Source organism: Solanum pennellii, chromosome 7, assembly GCF_001406875.1.
Source record: "Solanum pennellii chromosome 7, SPENNV200".
NCBI classification, from domain to species: Eukaryota; Viridiplantae; Streptophyta; class Magnoliopsida; order Solanales; family Solanaceae; genus Solanum; species Solanum pennellii.
This window is the reverse complement of record NC_028643.1, coordinates 65,370,450-65,388,997: the sequence shown is the minus strand read 5'-3', so window position 1 is coordinate 65,388,997 and position 18,548 is coordinate 65,370,450. Positions and strand designations below refer to the sequence as shown.

The 18,548-nt window shown below is 33.6% G+C and overlaps 1 protein-coding gene across 9 annotated transcripts; it reads right to left on the bottom strand.

Moving 5' to 3' along the window:
• Positions 1-103: 103 nt before the first annotated feature.
• On the bottom strand, positions 104-5,995 carry LOC107023966 (protein trichome birefringence-like 14). 9 transcript variants are annotated; one of them, XM_027918634.1, is made up of 7 exons: positions 5,750-5,995; positions 4,572-4,799; positions 3,916-4,143; positions 2,862-3,011; positions 2,280-2,438; positions 1,792-1,987; positions 104-1,352 (listed from the first exon to the last, which is right to left on the bottom strand). In XM_027918634.1, exons 3-7 carry the CDS (start codon positions 4,058-4,060, stop codon positions 524-526), a joined length of 1,479 nt encoding a protein of 492 aa, XP_027774435.1. In that variant the 5' UTR covers positions 4,061-4,143; positions 4,572-4,799; positions 5,750-5,995; the 3' UTR covers positions 104-523. The 9 variants fall into 9 exon arrangements, with proteins under 9 accessions (XP_027774435.1, XP_015080305.1, XP_027774436.1 ...); XM_015224819.2 differs by having other exon boundaries at positions 3,916-4,134; XM_027918635.1 differs by having other exon boundaries at positions 4,572-4,793.
• Between the last annotated feature and the right edge of the window lie 12,553 nt (positions 5,996-18,548).

The following is an 18,548-nucleotide window of genomic DNA, read 5'->3' as shown; positions in this document are numbered from 1 at the left end:
ATTAATTATGGATTTTTCTGTTTTCTCCTCTTTTTAAGCTTTAAAGTCTATTTTATAGTAGCTGTAGCCTGCAAGGTTTTGAAAAATTAACAACACAAAATAGAAAAATTTAGGTGGTCGTGATTTTTATAAATAAAAGGATAAAAATGAATTAGGATTTTAGCATCATCTGATCACTAGAAAAATCACCTTGTGTTGTTCTTCCAAGTACACTCTCATGTCTTACAAACTCACCGTACATGTCAAGGGTCAAGCCTCTTCCGTACCCCAACCCCTCAAAGAATCTAGTCTCTAACAGATGGTAGGACAAACCAAACTATAAATTCCAAAAATAATGTATAACTCATCTACTCCTAAAATATGGTGCAAACTACTGTCTGATCAGCAATCCCCATGTATCAAAGCTGAATCCAACTTGTCAAGCTCCAATTGCCAAAATCATCCAAGACATTATTCAATTCATGTTGCACTAGTGTTGAAGAGATCAATGTTGAAGCACTGGTTCCTTGCCGGTCTTGCAATATTAAAGTTGAGCAAAAAGAACTTCATTCCATGTATCTGGAACACCAGGCAAGCACCAATGCAAACAATCCTGCATTCCAGGTGTTGATTTGATGCTGTATCGAGATATATGACCTTCATCTCTCAGCTGAGACAAAGCTGTGATGTCCAAAAGCTTCACAGCTGTTCCTTTTACAGCCGCTGCTGCACCAGCATCACTAGATTCATCTTGTACAACCTCCTTTCCACCAGAAAGCGGAGTGGTGTTATCACAGGTGCCTCCAGTGTTCCAATCTCCATTAAAAAAATGTCTGGGCGATATAGACCGGTAAAATGCTTTTAGACCAGGGTATTTTGGCAGCTGTGACTCTACCCATTTAATGATACTGTGAATTGTAAGATTCTTGGCACCATTAATATCTGCAATTTTCCTGTTCGTGTTAGGAACACCATCCACATACATGACCCATCGGTTGGCGTTAAGCTTGCCTCTATTCCAATGGTGTCCTGTGTTAAGCACAAGGACATCAAATCTGGGTAGGAAACGACTTAAAAATGCAGGTGGACGATCCAGGTGCATGGCATAATCAGTAAGAGGGTTAGATGCATTAATGGGTGTCAAGTTACACAAACTAGCAGACCAATAGTAAAGAATAGTTGTTTGGGTCCTTGGAAATCGATAAGCCCATCCATCAGGTCGTACAGCATGACGAGCCTTTACAAGACCATATTCACGTCCCACGTCAAGAACATCAGGTCTGTCTTCACCACCAGTAATCATACACATAAGCGACTGGAATTGTTGTCTGCCAAGGGAATCCCCAATGAAGGCCAGAGTTTTGTTCTCCATCCTAGATCCACAACCAAGTTCAGAAAATTCCATGTAGAAAGAGTCATGAAGTCAACTAAGTATCACATGAAGACTTGAGGAAGAGAGAAGACTGTGCAATATTTCTATGCAACAAGAAACTTAGACGTGGAAAAGTTGTCCAAAAAGAATTTTCTCTATTCAGACATTAGGATGTGCGAGAGATGAGGACAGCAAGCGCTACATAAGGGAGTTCCATAGTCACAATTTCTTGCAGTTTATGTGCGATATAAGTTCTAATCTGTTGGGTGGGTTCAGTCAAGCTCACTCTTCTGCTCTTGGAAAATACATGGTAGGTACAATACTACTTATGCTACTCAGAAAAAGAGAGAAGGTTCTAATAGAGCTCATTAAGAATTTTTCTTAGGTTATACACATAGCAAGCATCAGATGGTGATCAGTTTCCGAAAAAAAGAACATACCTTTTCAGGAATTTAACACCTGTAAACTCTTCCATCTCGCAATCCCTTGGTCTCCAACGTAGTTTCTCGTATTCAAAATCCGTACGCTGTGTCAAGCGGCAAGCCCACATGGCTGACAACCACCGCTTGCAGCGAAATCCAGAATATAAAGGCCGACTATCATCTGTGACCCATCTACCTTTAGCATAATTACAACCTGGAAATTAAGATAAGGGTATTAGTAACTAACTACTTACTAACCGTTGTAACAAATTCACCAAACAATTAAGGATACGTCGCTTGGCAAACAAGGCCATTTTTCAGATTATCCAGAACCCAAGAAAGAGTGAAAAAATTATATAAGGAAAGAAATTAGGATTTAATTCAAAGACATGTAATCTAATGACTCAAATCCATCAAGATTCAAGTTTTGTGAACATTAAGATAAAATCTACAGATAAATAACATTAAAGAGCAGGAACCAAAGAATCAAATAGAATGATAATCACCATGATCTTTTGAGTCAGATGTCATATTTTCTATAGCGACGCCTGCAGAATTCAGTGGAGCAGCGACTTCATTTTCCTGTTCTCTTGAACTATTTTTTTCTCCCAAGACTTTTAAATCTCCTCCTTTTTGGGTAAAGTTGAGAGGAATACCTGCACTTCCTGAAAAGGACCATAAAAACATGAAGCTGTGGAGACTAGTGATTGATTAACCACAATGGTATCTCAGAGTACAAAGATAGTATAAAACATGAATAGATACCAGTGAAAATAGTTCTTTACTGCAAAGAAATAACACTGTAAAAAGGAACCGGGTGCACAAAGCATCCCAAGTTAGCAGGGTTCGGAGAAGGGCCACCCCCATAAAAGTCACACTTTGGTAAGCATAAATAAAGTTGAGGAGCTGGAAGCAACAGATTCAGTATACAATAAGCAGATTAGGAGCCATTTTATTCATACAACTCAGGAAAAGGGAAGTTCACATTTGAAGGATAGAAAACTGACACAGTACTGTACTATTACCACTAATTCTTCATGATTTGAGGCACGCAGGAAAATGAAAAATGGTACTCGAACATACTGTACCTTCGATCTCTGTATTAGTAATTGGTTCTTCAGTCACCTTATCCTTCGTTGAAGAGTTTGAAATGGCAGATTCAAAGTTCACATTTTCTTCTGATTGCCCTGATCTATTTCTTTCTCTTAAAACTTCTTCATCTTTCACTTTATAATCTGCTAGAGAAACAAAGAATAGATAAGTGCTCCAATAGGATTTGACAACATTGCCATCAAGTTCTATTTACCTTTTCGGTTTGTCCCAAAACAACTACTTACCTTAAAGAGGAAAGCTTTTTCCTCCCTCCAACATTTAAATTGATGTCAAATCATACTATATTTTATTGTTTCAAACTCTACATGACATCCGATCGATTAACATTCAACTTTTTTATATTTGAAACATTATGTTAGAACACTTTTGCACCAAACTGCATAAGACAACTAATCCAAAACATTCCACCCTCAATACCTAGAAAAGTCAAAATAGGATCTTTAATGGGAGACGTATCCACTAAGTGGGGAATTTAGATTAGTAGCCTTATTACTTAAAGTTGTTGAAGAAACAGATGATATCATAATTTACTGGGGAAAAGTTGAGAAAAGAAGCTTTATGTTTTAGCATAATTCAAGCAGATCAACCAGGTGAGAGGTATCCACAACAAAGAAAATTGTTGAGCAAAAGAAGCAGATAAAACATGCAAGAACCACAGCTTCTGCCAAGTTTCATGTCATCTCAACTCGAATACAGCAATGTGATCCAGCGTAAATAAAACACCTTTGATTATTTAGACATGATTTGTTCTGGTACGTGTCATCTACAATGGCTGCTCCAGTGGTATTGAGTTTTATGCAACCACTGGCTCGTAACTGCATCTCAGTAAAAGAATGCTTCGTACCACTAAACAGATGCAAAAAGATTTTTTCTCACAAAAATAAAAAGGTTGAACCGCCAAATAACAGCAACTTTTATGACCTAATATACACTACCTTATCTTTAAATGGGTCAACATATTTGCTAATTTAAAGTGGAAAATGAATTACCAATGGTATGGAAAATGTCAAAAGAGAATTTATGCCAAACCTGGAGAAATCTGGAAGACAAGGTCTTGAGATGATGTCCAATAAGAGAGAAAAGGGCTTTTCACGTATGCCAAAATAATAACACTGGCGCAGACAAATCCAATAAGGATGAGAGAGATCAGCGGAACCTTTAAACCTCCCTTCATCCTCAATGCATAGGATCTTATGTACTTGAAGTCATTCCACCATAATGGATGTTCTGTTCACTTCAGTTTAGTATCTGAAATAGCTGAAAGGAAATGTTTAAAGCAAGACTGGAAAATAGCGTTCTGGTGGAAAAAAATTGATTAGAGATTCACAGGACAATTTTAGACTCCTGATATAGACAACAAAAATTTACAACAGAAATATATAAAAAGCCACCTCCATGACAATACATGATAGACAATAATTTTCTACTAGCCACCAAGGATCACAATTCTGCTGTAAAGTTTGTCTGAGTTAATTAAGTAGAAATACAAGCTTGAAACAAAAAAAATAAGTAGAAGTGATAGAGAGAGAGAGAGAATCAAAAGGAAACTAACACTCTTACAGTTACCCTCTCTTCTTATCTATATAGGGGGTAATGAGGGTGTTGTAGGCTCACAGTAATATTAAGTCCAAAACTACTTCTATGTCCCCTTTATCATTAAATAGTACAGATATGAGATGTAAAACCTTCTTATCATTTGAGATGCATGATATAGAAAAACCTTCCTTTGTATGATATTACAATCAAATTGTCAACATTTGAGATTCCTCCTAGATCAGCAGAAGATATACTTCCTTTAGCTTCCTTCTCCATATCCAAGGGCCCTTTTTGGGTCCCCCCACCTAATTTCATGACCAAGCTGACCCTGCCTTTGCCATCTACAAGATCTTTTTAACCTCTATCCGACCCTGCATCTTAATGTTGAATACAATTAGTTTCTCCCAACTTGAATGTTATCATTTCAAACTACGAAGCAACTTCGGTCTTATAAATCTTTTCAATGCAATTTTTCCCTTTGCTCACACTGTAGCAGCTCTATTTGTTGCTTTTTCTTATTTATTACATTTTCTCTTACACGTTCTTTCTTGATTGCTCACTTCTTGCTTGATCATAACTCATAATGACCACCTCTATCTATAGGTGGTGATGGAAGCATTTAGTGAGGGCATGTGCTACTCTCTTCTAACATATTACTTGCTTAGATCCTTTGCATGTCAGATCGTCCAAAAGTTACCCATTTTCGGAGAACCTGACATGTGTCCAGCTGCATTTTTGGATGATCCAATATAACCAAATACCTGTTTCTAGAATTCTAGAGCTGTTCTTTGAATTCTCATGAATTACTTGAATATTCTATAGTAATCTGAACATCAAAGAAATAATGTTGGTTTTGTTCCTAATCACTTCAGTTTTGAACAAAGCACCGAGCTACTTTTTTCGTAAGCACACATCAATTACTGAAGTTCAGATTGCAGCAGATTCATCGATGGTCTTTGTCCCCTCAAGTAGTGTTAACTTATAAAGTCAAAACTAGTTCCAAATGCTAGTTTTAATAAATTTAAAAAGGAATTATTTAACATGAAAAAAATGCATTAACAAAAACCCAGAAAACAAGACAATTCGTAGATCCTTACGAAATTACTTATCAAATTTTCTGGTTCTGTTCAAAACACATTTACACAAGTTACAATGATAAGTTAGCGAACCCTAGAAAATACTGATGAAGATATTCTATAACATACACAGCGCGAAATATTCAACAACAAGAATATGGATATTTAAGAAATTGGCAAATGAAAAAATCACAAATACAAACAGAATTACGGCAATCTGAATCTAAATACAACAATCTAGAAATGCATACCTGAAAACGCCTGAAATCTAACCTCCGAATCCTCCTATTTGATCAGAAACGATAATTTCTTTAGCAAATAACAAACAAATTGAATTCAGTTTCGAAAAAATTATGCAATAATGATGCAAAATTGAAGTTTAGAAGAAAAAATTAACTCAGAATACTAAGTTTGAAGGTGAAGAAGATAGCTGGAGAAGAAGGAAGAGCCAATGGAGAAACAGAGAGGAGATCGCGGATAGAGGAAAATGAAGGAAATTATTTATATAACAGTTAACACTTTGACTTTAACTTAGAAATCAGCTGGCTACAATTACGCACTTATTAGAAATGCCAAAAAAATTATATAATTACCATGAACTATAATTATGTAATTTTTTAAATTGCAAATGATTTCCTGTAGAAATTTTATGAGTATATAATTATTGAGAAATTTCGCAAATAGCCATAACAAGATAACTTAGCTAGGCTTTATAGGTATAGTTTTCTAATTATGATATATAGCTACATATAGAGAGAGACAGAGGCAAACGAGATTGAGAGAAGGAGGAGAGAGGGTAGAGGATGGAGAAAGGTAAACAGTATTTGTATATATGCCGATTTTATATGTAAATCTGTCAATGTAATTGATGTACATATGTATTTGTATATCTGGCGAGCGAGATTGACATAGGGAATAGAGAGGAGAGAGAGATGCGAGTGAGAGAGGACAGAGAGTGAAAATAGGTGAATTGTATTTGTATATATGTCATATATTGTATAAATATGTGTATAGGGCTGGCAAAATGAATAAAAAATATGGATACCTATTTATTTTTACCCATTTAAATTGGGTGGGTACTTAATGCTTTTAAATAAGTCAAATATGAGTCCAACTCATATTATCCATTTAAAATATGAGTACTTAAATGGGTAAATTCTAAAGAAAGTCTATTTACTGTAACGAGAAAATAGGGTAGAAATTTGAATCACACGCGAACAAAATTGCTTCAGCTTTTCATCCTCTTCCATCAATCAAAGTTGTCTCAGCTCCGGCAATTTCTTTGGTGAGACTCTCTCATTCGTCTTTACTTCTGTCTTCATCTCTCTTTTCTCCTTCTCTATTTTTGTTGTTGTTGTTGCTGTGATACTTTGCTTTGTTGTTTTGATTGATTTGATGGTAGACTTTCTATTTGTTTCTTTTAATTCAACTTTTAGATGTAGTTAGTGAATTGGGGTCTGTTTGAATGAGCTAGGTGATTTTTTCAAGGTTGATCTATGTGTAAATACAACATCTATTCATGGGTACAACTACTTCTTAACCCTGCCTCTATAAGCATACCTGGTTCAAACTCAAATGAAGAAAGAAGTCTATGGTAGGTTGAAGGCCAAAGAAGTAGTTTCCTTAATAGTGTGAAATAGATTTGGATTATCCATAGAGACATAGTTTGTGAAAAGCTAAAGTAACTTTGGGTTCATTTCATATTCTTACTTTATTGATTGTTCTCTTATGAGTTGATTTTGTTATTTGTATGTATGACTCATTGTTTATGATTTGTAAAATTAGGGTGATATGTCAATGGAATGCAATGAAGAGTCTTGTGAACGAAGTACTGTAACTTCGTTGATACGAGCAAAAAGAAAAACATTTGTTGTTTGAAATTATTTTATTAAACTTAAGTCTAATTCTATTGACAAATAGTATGAAGTTTAATGCACGATCTATAAAAAAAAATTGCAATGGGCCTTATATTTGGAACAACAAATCTAAAGCGTCATCTGGAGAAACATAATCCAGATAAGGCTAAAGAGGGTCAAAATCAGCCAATAGATCAAAAAACTCATCGAGAGAAGATGTTATTGGATATATGTTGGCATAATTATGATTTTAATTTTGTAGAGCACAAAGGCATCAGGAATATTCATTCGTATTTAAATTCAATAGCGATGCATATATCAAGAAACACAACCAAGTCGGACATCTTAAATTTGAATGCTAAAGAAAAAGAACTTCTAAAAGTTGAACTTGCATTGATTTCTAGTAGAGTGTGTTTGATATCAGCCATGTGGATTTCATTAGTATCTAATGGTTATATGTGTGTTTGACAGAAAAGGGTTTTGATTTTTCTTCATGTTCCTCCTCCACATTCGGGTGTAGTTTTAGGTCATTTATTAATTGATTTTCTTAAAGAGTGAGGAAACGAAAAGAAAATCTCCGCCCTTACTATAGATAATGCTACTTGCAATAAAGGTGTGGTTGATGTTTTGAAGAATTATTTGTCTTTGATGCGTTCATTAGTTTGTGAGGGAAAGTTTCTTCATGTTCCTTGTGAAAATTATATTCTTAACTTAGTTGTTAAGGTGATTTTAGCGAAGATTGATGCAGTTATTGAAAAAATTAGAGAAGGTGTTAAGTATATCAAGAATTCAGAAGTAAGACTAGAGAAATTTGCAGAGTGTCTTAGTAACCTTGGTCTACCATGTTCTGAAAAGCTATGCCAAGATGTGCCTATTCAATGAAATTTAACCTATCAAATGATTGAAAGTGTTCTTCTGTATCAACAGACATATATTCATTATGACTTGGTTGATCCTGATTTTAGACATGACCTTTTTGAAGATGAGTGGAAAAAGGTTAAGATTGTAGCTACATTTTTTAGGTCATTCTATGATATCACAATTTTATTTTCTAGATGCAAGTACCCCACAACAAATTTGTATCTTCATAATACATGGAGAATTGAAATGCTATTGGAAGAACACAAAAGAAGTAAAGATCAAATGATGACTTAGATGGTCACTTCTGTTATTCTTACTATAACCTGTATTTATAAGGTTAATAAACAGAAACAGAAATAAGATGAAGCAGAAAAAATATAAAATACAAGAATTAATCCGAGTCCACAGAAACTACTGTGTGTCCTTAAGAAATTTAATCTCCTCCCCTCACTGTACCCAAGGTTATGGATTAATTTCTCCCAAGATAAAACGGATTAAACCTGTTAAAGAAATAGCGGTACCTTAAACTTCTTTAACTTCAACGAACTTAAGAACAGCAACAAGTCACACAGACTCAGTCGATCGACACTTTGATTTTATTTGAGAGAAAAATAAATGCAGAGAAAGAAAATTTTTTCAGTGTTTTAAAAAATCAAAAATTGACTTCCTTTTATAGCCATTTTCAGCAAGAAACGTGTCTGTTCAGAGAAATCTGTTCAGACCTGTTTATTCCAGAAAGTTGTGTCTTTTGAAAAAAAAATAACAACTTTTTCGAAAAAATGTGTTTGTTAGGAAAATAACTATTTTTTGGAAAGTAACGACTTTTCGGAAAAGTAACGACTTTTCGGAATGTTACCGTTACCCGCAAATTTATAAGAGATAATATTAACAGGATTTATTTGATTTAACAAAAACTGATTAAATAAATTTTGTCCAAAAAATTTATCAATCAATCACATCATTTGCCAAATCCAAATCCAAATCCAAATCCAAATCCGAGCCGAGCGAGCGACGACGACGGCGCGAGGGGGCATCTTCTTCTTAGCTCTTTAAAAAGTAATGGAAGTGTTTCCTTCTATAAGGACAACAATTTCCATTTCTTTTGCCGATATGGGAGAAATGACTTTTCATTTGCACTTTGCACATGCCTTTTCATTTTCCCTCCAAAGTAGTTCCCTCACTTTTCATATTCTCTCTTTTCTTTTCTTTTTTCCCATTCACACTTGCTAAAACCCAACAATCCCCCACATGAATGGGGAAGGCTATTGTTAAAACATATGCATGAAAAAACTTGTGTGTCTTGTAGGTAAAGGTTAATCGCATCTGGATAAGTAGGTTTCCCTTTAAACTTTCCGTAGTGAACATATATCGGATATACTCGGTCAATCGGTAGATTTGATATCTTTGAACCGTCGAGCTTTGGTGTATACCTAGACAACATATGTCACACAATCAACCCTTGAACTGTTCTTAGTTCTCATTGTTTTGTTCGTTTCAGCCATGAACACATCTTGGATAGTAAGTGCTTAAAGAACTGGCCTTACCGGATTCTCCTTGAAGCGGCTTACACTTCACACTTACATAGGTGATTTCTAAATGTGTTATCCCATAGATACACCATTTGATATTCCCTGTATCAAACTTAGAAACCATTAAAAAGTCCTTATGTCTTTATCCTGGTTACTAAACATTGTCTCATCATGAGAATGGACCATAAAATAATAATAATTATTTTTTTTCCTTTGACAATGTTGAACCGTCATCAATGACTTTGTTTTATCTCCTTGAACCTAGATCTTGGGATCTCCAGTCTTCTAGGTAGAGTTACCGCCACGATGACTTGTTCTCGGCCATAGTCCCATTCCCGTCGATGATTTCTCAACTCCCTCTCTATTTAGGCCTTTTGTAAGTGGATCCGACACATTATCTTTTGACTTCACATAGTCAATTGTGATAATTCCACTAGAGAGTAGTTGTCTCACAGAGTTATGTCTTCGTCTTATGTGACGAGACTTGCCGTTATACATAATGCTTCCAGCCCTTCCTATTGCAGCTTGACTATCACAATGTATGCATATAGGGGCCATTGGTTTGGGCCAAAATGGAATATCTTCTAAGAAATTCCGGAGCCATTCAGCTTCTTCACCTGCCTTGTCTAAAGCAATGAATTCAGACTCCATTGTAGAGCGAGCTATACATGTTTGTTTGGATGATTTCCAAGATATTGCTCCTCCACCAATAGTAAAAACGTATCCACTTGTGGATTTTGTTTCAGTTGACCCAGTAATCCAATTTGCATCACTATATCCTTCAAGAACGGCTGGATATCTGTTGTAATGTAAAGCATAGTTTTGAGTGTCATCTAAGTATCCCAAAACTCTCTTCATTGCCAACCAATGACTTTGATTAGGATTACTTGTGTATCGACTCAGTTTACTGATAGCGCAAGCTATGTCTGGTCGTGTACAATTCATGACATACATTAAGCTTCCCAATACGCTAGCATAGTCCAATTGAGACTGACTTTCGCCTTTATTCTTTGCAAGATGAAGATTTACATCAATTGGAGTCTTTGCCCTTTTAAAATTCAAAAATTTGAATTTTTCAAGTATCTTTTGAATATAATGAGTTTGAGACAATGCTAGACCGTTAGGAGTTTTAAGAATTTTAATTCCTAATATCACATCAGCAACTCCTAAATCTTTCATATCAAACTTACTAGCAAGCATACGCTTTGTAGCTTTTATATTAGCAATGTCTTTGCTCATTATAAGCATATCATCTACATATAGGCATAAAATAACTTCCTGATTTGGAGTATCTTTAATGTAAACACATTTATCACATTCATTGATCTTAAATCCATTTGACAACATGGTTTGATCAAACTTTGCATGCCATTGTTTTGGTGCTTGTTTTAGCCCATAAAGTGACTTAATAAGTTTGCACACTTTCTTTTCTTTACCAGGAACTACAAAACCCTCAGGCTGTTCTATGTAAATTTCCTCTTCAAGCTCTCCATTTAAGAAGGCTGTTTTTACATCCATTTGATGAATTTCAAGACCGTATACTGCAGCTAGTGCAATTAACATCCGAATTGATGTAATCCTAGTCACTGGCGAGTATGTGTCAAAATAATCAAGACCTTCTTTTTGTCTAAAACCTTTGACAACAAGTCTTGCTTTATATTTGTCAATAGTTCCATCGTCTTTCATCTTCCTTTTAAAGATCCATTTTGAACCCAAGGGTTTGTTCCCTGGAGGAAGATCAACCAACTCCCAAGTATGATTGCTTAAGATTGATTCAATTTCACTATTAACAGCCTCCTTCCAAGAGGTTGAGTCGCTAGACAACATTGCTTCCTTGAATGTTTGAGGCTCACTTTCAAGAAGAAATGTTACAAAATCTGATCCAAATGAAGTAGATGTCTTTTGACGTTTACTGCGTCTTGGACTTTCTTCATTTTGTTCATTCTCTTTTGGTTCTTCTCTGGGTTGTTTAGATCCCCCACTAGATGACTCAAGTCTAGTTTTATACGGATAGATATGTTCAAAAAATTCAGCACTATCTGATTCCATTACCGTATTATCATGAATATCCGGATGTTCGGACTTATGAACCAAAAATCGACATGCCTTACTGTTTGTGGCATATCCAATGAATACACAATCCACAGTCTTAGGTCCTATTTTTACCCTCTTAGGTATAGGAACTTGGACTTTGGCTAGACACCCCCACACTTTGAAATATTTCAAATTGGGTTTTCTACCTTTCCATTTCTCATATGGAATTACATTTGTCTTTGAGTGAGGCACTCTGTTAAGTATCTGATTTGCTGTAAGGATAGCTTCCCCCCACAAGTTCTGTGGTAAACCTGAACTTATAAGTAATGCATTCATCATTTCTTTTAAAGTTCGGTTTTTTCTTTCTGCAATTCCATTAGACTGAGGAGTGTAGGGAGCAGTAGTTTGATGGATTATTCCATTTTCTAAACATATTTCTGCAAATGGAGATTCATATTCTCCACCTCTATCACTTCTGATCATTTTGATCTTTTTATCTAACTTATTTTCAACTTCAGTTTTATATTGCCTAAATGCATCTATTGCTTCATCCTTACTATTTAGCAAATAGACATAACAATATCTAGTGCAATCGTCAATAAAAGTTATGAAATACTTTTTCCCACCACGTGATGGTGTTGACTTCATGTCACAAATATCAGTGTGAATCAATTCTAAAGGATTTGAATTCCTTTCAACAGATTTATAAGAATGCTTAGCATACTTAGATTCAACACAAATTTGACATTTTGATTTATTGCACTCAAATTTTGGCAAAATATTTAAGTTAATCAGTTTTCGCAAGGTTTTGTTATTAACGTGTCCCAAACGTTCATGCCATAAACATTTAGACTCAAGCAAGTAAGAAGAAGCAAAATCTTTATTCATATCAACTGCAATTACATTGAGTTTGAAAAGGCCATCACTAAGGTAGCCTTTTCCTACATACATATCATTTTTGCTTACTACTACTTTATCAGAAACAAATACACATTTAAATCCATTCTTGGTCAGAACTGGAATTGAAACTAAATTCTTTCTCAATTCTGGAACATATGAGACCCTATTCAAAGTCACCACCTTGCCTGATGTCATCTTTAATAGGACTTTGCCAGTTCCTTCCACCTTTGCAACAGCGGAGTTTGCCATAAACAATTTTTCATCTGTAAGTGCTGGAGTATATGATGAAAATAATTCTTTGTTGGCACAAACATGGCATGAGGCACCAGAATCTATCCACCATTCTCTTGGATTTCCAACCAAGTTACATTCTGAAAGCATTGCACAGAGATCGTCCATTTCTCCTTTGGATTCAGCCAAGTTTGCTTGATCCTTCTTTTTCTTGTCCTTCTTAGGACCCCGGCATTCATTAGCCCTATGACCATGTTTACCACAATTAAAGCAGTTTCCATTGAATTTCTTCTTAGGAGGATTGCTTTTTGGACCAGATGCTTTCTTTCTTTTCTTTAATTTTGTGGGATCTTCTTCAACAAAATTTACTCCAGATATTGCTGAATTACCACGTGACCTCTTTTCTGCAGCCTTATTATCCTCTTCGATTCTCAACCTTACTATGAGATCTTCAACAGTCATCTCCTTGCGTTTGTGTTTCAAGTAGTTTTTAAAGTCCTTCCACAATGGAGGTAACTTTTCAATAATTGCAGCCACTTGAAAAGCATCATTCACAATCAATCCTACATTAAAGGTTATGTGAGTATTAAGGGAAAACTTAATATTTCTAACATAGGCATTAAATAAATTTATACCTTCAGCAAGGAGATCATGGATTATGACTTGCAATTCTTGAACTTGGTGACGACAGTCTTACTGTCTATCATCTTATAGTCCAGAAATTTTGCCACAATGAATTTCTTCATTCCGGCATCTTCTGTTTTGTACTTCTTTTCTAAAGCATCCCAGAGTTCTTTTGAGGTTTTGGCATTGCTGTACACATTGTACAGATCATCTTGCAGACCACTCAAAATATAATTTTTACACAAAAAATCTGAGTGTGTCCATGCTTCTGTTACCAAGAATCGTTCATCAGCCGGAGTTTCATCTGACATAACAGGAACATTCTCATTGATGAACTTCTGCAGACTCAACGTAGTGAGATAGAAGAACATCTTTTGCTGCCATCTCTTAAAGTCGACTCCAGAAAACTTTGCAGGTTTCTCATCCGGTGCTAAGGCAGCATTTGAACGATTATGTGCAACCGTTGTTGTTGCAGCACTTACTGTTCCAGCATTTGTTTGTATTGAATTAGTCATCTTTTTCTGTCACAAATGGCAGATAAATTAAGTATTTAAAATACTAACAGTAAAGAACAAATCTTTACACAAACTGTTTCTGATTTAACGATAAAGTTTTTATGGTCTTTTAATCGTTAATCGAATTAATTTTAAAAATTCAAGCAGAGTAGAAAACCATAAAGGTTTTAATCTCCAGAAACCTCAAATACAGAAACTGTTAAATTTCTTAAGATTGTTATTCTTACTATAACCTGTATTTATAAGGTTAATAAACAGAAATAAGATGAAGCAGAAAAAATATAAAATACAAGAATTAATCCGAGTCCACAGAAACTACTGTGTGTCCTTAAGAAATTTAATCCCCTCACTGTACCCAAGGTTATGGATTAATTTCTCCCAAGATAAAATGGATTAAACCTGTTAAAGAAATAGCGGTACCTCAAACTTCTTTAACTTCAACGAACTTAAGAACAGCAACAAGTCACACAGACTCAGTCGATCGACACTTTGATTTTATTTGAGAGAAAAATAAATGCAGAGAAAGAAAATTTTTTCAGTGTTTTAAAAAATCAAAAATTGACTTTCTTTTATAGCCATTTTCAGCAAGAAACGTGTCTGTTCAGAGAAATCTGTTCAGACCTGTTTATTCCAGAAAGTTGTGTCTTTTGAAAAAAAAACAACTTTTCAAAAAAATGTGTTTATTAGGAAAATAACTACTTTTTGGAAATTAACGACTTTTCGGAAAAGTAACGACTTTTCAGAATGTTACCGTTACCCGCAAATTTATAAGAGATAATATTAACAGGATTTATTTGATTTAACAAAAACTGATTAAATAAATTTTGTCCAAAAAATTTATCATTCAATCACATCATTTGCCAAAGCCGAAGCCGAAGCCGAAGCCGAGCCGAGCGACGACGACGGCGCGAGGGGGCATCTTCTTCTTAGCTCTTTAAGAAGTAATGGAAGTATTTCCTTCTATAAGGACAACAATTTCCATTTCTTTTGCCGATATGGGAGAAATGACTTTTCATTTGCACTTTGCAAATGCCTTTTCATTTTCCCTCCAAAGTAGTTCCCTCACTTTTCATATTCTCTCTTTTCTTTTTTTTTCCCATTCACACTTGCTAAAACCCAACAACTTCTATGTTAAAGAAGTTTAAAAAATATTGGGAGTTATATAACATCATTTTATCTATAGCAATGGTTCTTGACCGGCAATATAAACTGAATTTTGTTAAGTTTTATTTTTTGAAGCTTAATTCTGATGCGGCTGATCAAAAAGTAAAGGTTTTCAAAGATAAGTTAAAGTTATTATTCGAAGAGTACTTCATACCATTTACTACAACCTCGTTGTCAACTTCATTACCAAAGGAGTATGTTTGTAGTAGTAGTAGAAATTCAAATGACTGAAGCATTTAAGGAGTTTGATATGTTTCAAAGTCAGTTAGAGTCGAGTATCAGTAAAACACAATTAGAGTTGTATTTAGAAGAAGTTAACGTTGATAGTAAAACAAATCTGAATCTAGATGTACTTGAATTTTGGAAGGATAACAAACTAAGGTATCCAGAACCTTCATAAATGGCACATGATATTTTGAGTGTGCCATACTACAGTAGCCTCTGAATTTGCATTTAGCATCGGAAGTCGTATCATTAGAAAGTTTGAAGTTCTATTCTTTCTGCAAATGTTGAGGCGAAACTATGTACGAGGAATTGAATCTGTGGACAAGAAGGCAAATTTATCTTCTCTAGTTTTATTTGTTTAACATAATATAGTGAATTTACATTTAGAACTGTAACGACTTGTTTTTTAAAAATTTATTGAAGATCTTGAAGGATTCGAATCAGATTCTGATGAATAAGAGATTGTTGTTGACCTTCAACTCTATGTTGATAAAATTAGAGGTAAGACTTGAGAGCAACTCACATTTTTCTGCCTTTCTTTTATATTGTTCTTAGTACTCTCTGTTGTTGATAACAATTTATGATCAACTGCTCTCATCTTTCTGAACTTAGATATGCAACTTCAAATTTATCAAAATGTGTAATAAAAGTAACTTCACATTTATTAGAATGTGTAATGGAAGTAAGTAACTTCATATTTATTAGAATATGTAATTGAAGTAACTTACATAGTAGCTTTTTTTAGTTGTCTTAAATACACTTTTTAGCTCTAATTGCTAGTTTGGTTAAAATGTACTCGATATGGATCTTTTCAAATTCGATCGAGTGATTTAGCATATCGCTCTTAAGTTACAATTAGTGAAGTGGTGAACATGTTTGTTATTTCTGTATAGATTCTTTATTGAGGAGATGTCAACTCTCCAAAAATCATCCTCTTCATTTAATAGCAGAACATGTTAGGTGTAATTATTTTTGTTGATAATGGTAATCTCTACATTAACCAAGAGGATTGTTGTCTTTTCTAATAGCAGCACATCGAGAGTGTTTGTATTTATAACATTGAGTTAATTTTCATTGGAAATGGATCTGAAGCTGCATGGTAGTAGTTCTCTAAACTCTGGGTGTGTGAGATATGTGAGAAAACAAATTCAGTTTTTCAATATCCTACATATGACATATTAGCTATCTAAAAGTTTCTGCATACCTACGATCTTATTTTTTTGTTTTCTTTTTCTATCAAATCATCGCATCTCAAAAGTCAATCCACAATAGCCGAAATCACCAAGAGTTTGTGAAAATTTTGTTGGAATTTTGTGGATATCACCGAGAAGCAAAAATAACTACATTGATGCAAACAATTGAGTTTGATTGAGTAAAAAACAAAACAACTTTCTGTAAAGTTTACAAATGTATCTCTTTTTCCTAACAATTTTGGTGAATTAGACTGACTTAATTGTCATTTGATAGAAGTGTTCGAGTCACAATTGTCTAATTTAGCTATCTTCATTATCCAAATTGACCATTTAATGTCTTTAAATGCTTTATGACTTGGTCATTTTTGGAGCTCATTGAGCATGCGAGAAGCTTGACTCATGGAATAATATGGGTAATATGGATATTCATATTATTCATTAGATAACTAGTCTTTTACCCATTTAAGATATGAGTTGAGTCGAGTATTTTATTCAATTTTATATAACTCATTTTCCATCTACTCATATTCGACTCGATCCGCTCGTTTCCCACTCATACTGATGTGTATAATTTGTATTTGTGTATGTATAAGAAAGGAGAGAGGCAGGAGGAGGGAAAAGACGAGAGAAATGTACGTAATTATAGTTCAAAAGAGTTTGTGAGTGATAATTAATTTAAACTATAACTATGTTAGCTAATTAACTAGTATATGTTTGTTTATCCGCATAATTTCTCTAAATTAAGCAATACCCCATAAAAGCAAAATAAGTAAAAACATATACACCTTTACATTCATACCACAATAAATAATCATATTATATACCCCCTCCCAATTAATTTCGCGTAACTAATACTAAATCAATATCGTATATTGTATTGGTATCGTTGAAGCTGATAATTTCGCTTAACCTCTACATAATATATTGTATTGGTATCATTAAGGGTGATAATTTTGCTTAATTGATATTAAATCTATATATATATATATATATATATATATATATAGTATTATTATCATTAAGATTTCTTGTCCAGATATTACTCATTAGTCAATGATATTACAAGAGTATATACTATTATAGTATCATTTAGTAATGAGTAATTTCTAAATAGGAAAACTACCATAAAATATATATGTATACTCTTATATTACCATGACTAATGAGTAATTTCTGAACAAGAAATCTTAATGATACCACAACAATATACATATACTCTTATAGTACCATTGACTAATGAGTAATTTCTGAACGAGAAACCTTAATGATATCAATGCATTATATGATACTGATTTGGAACTTGTTTGGCATTGCTACTAAATACAACTTAGTTTTAGAAGCACTTTTTAAAATGACTTTTTAGAAAACTGTTTTTTTTAAAAAAACATATATGTTTGATTAATTCATTTGAAAATTATTTTTCATAAGCAAATTGTGTTTGACTAATCTTTTCAAAAAGTGCTTTTAAGAGTCAAATTACAACAAATGACAATTGATAATGTACTTCTAATATTAAAGTTATTTTATAGATCTATTATAAAATTTTAATTTAACTTAATTTTTTAAATTAATTGTTGTTTTTTTCTTTCTTTTTTCTGATATTATAAAAATATTGTCGTTACCTTTTTTCTATTCTACAAAATAAAATACAATATCTAAAATAATAATATATAAATGTAAAATAAATTTAAAAATTTATTATATAAAATAAAATTTTAAAATTCTCAATTAAAATTTATTCAAACTTATGAAATATGCTAACTAATTAATAAGAAATTTATTGTTAAATATGTATATATGAAAATAATATTCTAATCTTGAGAAAAATAATTTTTTGTTTCTGCTTCTGCTTTTTTTAAAGGGAAAATTGTATATAATAGCAAACTAATAACCTAAATTAAATGGAATAGCTAGGGTT